Here is a 3,898-nt window from a genome sequence, read left to right on the forward strand (position 1 = left end):
TACCCCATCCCATATTTGTTGTATAGAATGGAAAATTTTTAGTGACACCATTTGGTTGATTAATGTTATAGTAGAAAACAAAGAAAAAATCTACCTCCCAATAGGCTAGCATACAAAAATTCCAACTGGTGTATTACGTCCTTTTTCACTCTCTTCTACTCAATCAGACTCCCAACACCCACCTCACAATTTCCTTTAAAAAAGATCCTCCCTCCCCACCAGAGAGGCACCCCCAATTGCCCTTAAACTAGTTCTCTAGCTTCCCAGCCATGTCTTCCAACAAGCTGTCGGCCACCATTCTAGTCGTCTCTCTCCTTTGCTACTCCACGGTCACTACCGCTTGCAGTGGATGCCTGCCGTACCCGACTCCTCTGGAGGAGCCACACTGGACTCCTCAGGAGGAGTTAGGTACGGCTCCTCCGGAGGAGTCCGCGGCTCCTCCGATGGAGTCAGGTATGACTCCTCCGATGGAGTCAGGTATGGCTCCTCCGGAGGAGCCGTGCCTAACTCCTCCGGAGGAGCCGCACTGGACTCCTCCGCAGCCGCACTGGACTCCTCCGCACTGGACTCCTCCGGAGGAGTTTTGTCCGAGGGACGTGTTGAAGCTCGGAGTTTGCGCCAACCTTCTCGGACTTATTCCCATTGCTATCGGACCCCCTCCTTCGTACGAGTGTTGTGCAGTGCTTAAAGGGTTGGTTGACCTAGAAGCTGCCGTATGTCTTTGCACTGCCATTAAGGCCAATGTGCTTGGAATAAACTTGGACGTGCCTTTTGCACTTAGCTTACTTGTTAGTGCTTGCCAAAAGGAAGTTCCTCCTGGCTTCGAATGTATATAGGAAACTAAGGGCTCGGCTGATCATCTCAGTTTGTTCTGCCCTACTGCATGTGTTCTTTATTAGCTTTCAAGGTGTGTTTCTTGTTGTTGTTATTGGTGGGTTTGTTTTCTTTTTGCTTTTTCCATAGAGTAATGTGTGATTTGTTCAAATAAGTAGGCAAACTTTTTTGCCCTAATCAATGTGTGTTTATCAGAATTAATTCATATATTTTCAGACTATGCATTTCTTCATGTTATGTAGTATCATTTTCATTGTATTGCTCGATCTAGCTATCCAAAGGTAATTCCAACGAGTACTTTTGTAGCCAGAGTTTCAATATATATATAACTTCAATTTTTTTTTTTTTTTGTTAATTTTCTTAAGAGTGAGTTTGGTTTTAAAAGCCTTTTTGGGGTTGCGTTAGAAAGTTTAACAAGTACTCTTAGTATATAAAAAACTATGCCAAATAAAAAGCTGGTATGTTTGGCAAAAAATTCCATAAATATTTCTTTGATTTTTTTTACTCTAAAATTACTTAAGCCCACTTTTGAAAAAAACTTAAAAATGAAGTTTTTTTTTTCTTTTCTTTTTTAATTTATTTTTTAAAAAGCCTTTTCTGATTTTAAAAGCTATATTTTCCGACTAAGAGGAGCGAGGGAGAGAGATGATTCAAGGAAGTTGTTACAATTTTAATTTTGGTATTCTTGTGAGCTCACTAGCTAGTCACTAGAAGCCAATATTGGTAGGAACCACTAAGAGTACAAACCCTTTGGGATACACAATGCTAATTCACATCCCTTCGAGGGACCGGAGCTCCGATCATAGGTTTTTTGACGCCGAACATAATTATTTTGACAGCATATGATAGTAAACAAAAAATTAAGATCGAGTGCCGTAAAGGAAACTCATGAAGAGTGAAAATAAAGATTATGGAAGAAAAAAATCTTAGTTAACGCAAAGAAAACAATGAATAAGTCCGAAATACTGAAATTTCTTTAGTATTCCAAAACGGAATTGAAAAATAACATTGACCATCTACATTTATATAGGCTAAGCTTCGAGTCCTCTCCAAAAAATATTACTTGGAGAAAAAGAGAAAGATAAAAATACAAAAATAACCTTGAAACTTGAAGATAAAGCAAAATATTTGAAGACAAAGCATAATTCTTGTAGATAAAGGGAAATATATATATATATATATATATATATATTATTCCAAATGTAATCCTCAAAACTTATGGCCCGACTTGCGTCTTTGTGTTGATTTTTTTTATTGAGATATTCTAGCACCATTAATTCAGTATATGACAACTCAAATGCTGATTCTCCTGCATCAGGTTTCCTCTTAAATTGAATTAGATCGAGGAATCTTTTACAATCCAGTCTATTAATTTGATGTGTTCAAAATGCATGTGATTAATTTTCACATGCATTTTTGATAGAGTATGCATTTGATTCTGGCATGAAATTTTAAAAAGCATGTGAGATGCATTTTGGAAACGAGTCAATTTAATAGACTAGAAAATGAAAGTTCTTTTGTCTTTAGAGGAAAAATTTATGTCTTTGGAAAATGAAAGTTCTTTATTTGCCATCGAAGTAGTCCATCATAAGAATTTCGGCACTGACAATTAAATTTCTCTAGCTCAGTTTATTAAATTAACTTGTGCCCAAAATGTATAAGAGAATCACATGGATGCATTTTGGACAACCGATGACCATCTAACCTAATTTAAAGAAAAACTGTCTATTTTCTAAAGGATTATATTGAGATTGTTAGCTGCACCCGCCATAACCTCAGTAAAATCCACTTCCTAACTCAAACCAACCCTTTCAAGCAAGGGCAGAACAGAGAACCAAGATTTGTGCTATAGGGGCAAACTCACATGGCATTCAAAACATCATTGACAAATCTAAAAGAAGTTACTTTCATGTTGGGGGCAAAAACTAGTAGAAAACTTTTTGGGGACAAAAAAAAAAAAAATTAACTTCGAGGGGTTTACTCATTAAAAAAAAAAAAGATTTTAAATTTTTTTGAAGCCCCATTCTCTTACACGTGGGTCTCCCCCTGTTCTCAAGTATGTGGGATCAACGTAGACAAGATGAGGTAAGGTGTTGAAGGCCCAAAAATATTGAATTTTGCATTTATTTTTATTTTCTAATTAAAACTTTTTTCTTTTTCTTTTTTTAAAAAACGGGATCCTTAATTTCCAATTCAAATGAAACTAATTTTTTTAAAAGAGATGGCAAATGTGAAAGGACAAATTTACCCTCTCTTTTACGAGAATCGACTTTTCTCCTATTCCAAATGAATTAGGATCCTCTCCATTTCATTTGAACTGGATAATATTTAGGGTCCGTTTGGGAGTTCGTTTTTAAAGAAATAATATGCGTTTTTAAACCAAATCGCAATTTTAGAGTGTTTGAGATTGCGATTTTAAAAACGAAAATTTTAAAATTGTGAAAAAATTCGCGATTTCTATAAGTTGACTAAAGGGTGCTTCTTTGAAAATGTGTGAATTTAAACTAAAATCACGATTTCGCTTAAAAAAATATTTGGGGCAATATTTACCTATTTGGCCATGAAACCGCAATTATATGATAATGTATCCAAATACTCAATTGATAAAAAAGTACTTCTTAACATGTTTTACCAAAAGCCTGTGCGATTTTAAAAACACAATTTTTAAAATCGCACTTATTGAAATCGCACTCCTAAACAGTCCCTCAATTAGTTATAGTGGAGGGGTATTTTTGTTCCCTAAAAAAATTAAAAGATAAAAATAATCATCCACTATAACTAACTGTATATTACCATCGACAATTGAGGAACACGTCATTGGCTAATGGCTGGCTAGCTCGGCTCAAAACAGTTATATAGGCCCTGTTTGCCAAAGGCCCTGGGCTGGTACTGTACCAAGGCCGGCCTCAATCCCAAAAAAAAAAAAAAATCACCTCAAAATTAATCCCAACATCTCTACTTTTTATACCACATTAATCATTTTTTTATTATTATTCAAATAAAAAAATCACTACAAAATAAATTTTTTACTTTTTTCCATATAAAATATATTTTTTCACTTTTC

The 3,898-nt window shown here is 35.3% G+C and overlaps 1 protein-coding gene across 1 annotated transcript; it reads left to right on the forward strand.

Annotated features, from left to right (window-relative positions):
• The first annotated feature begins 201 nt into the window (after nt 1-201).
• On the forward strand, nt 202-1,066 carry LOC132189729 (14 kDa proline-rich protein DC2.15-like). Its single transcript, XM_059604507.1, has one exon. It carries the CDS (start codon nt 270-272, stop codon nt 834-836), a length of 567 nt encoding a protein of 188 aa, XP_059460490.1. The 5' UTR covers nt 202-269; the 3' UTR covers nt 837-1,066.
• Nucleotides 1,067-3,898: the final 2,832 nt, after the last annotated feature.

Source organism: Corylus avellana, chromosome ca8 (genome assembly GCF_901000735.1).
Source record: "Corylus avellana chromosome ca8, CavTom2PMs-1.0".
NCBI lineage: Eukaryota > Viridiplantae > Streptophyta > Magnoliopsida > Fagales > Betulaceae > Corylus > Corylus avellana.

Coding starts and splice junctions, on each gene's coding strand:
- LOC132189729 (XM_059604507.1), top strand. CDS start 270: ATGTCTTCCAACAAGCTGTCGGCCACCATTCTAGTCGTCTCTCTCCTT.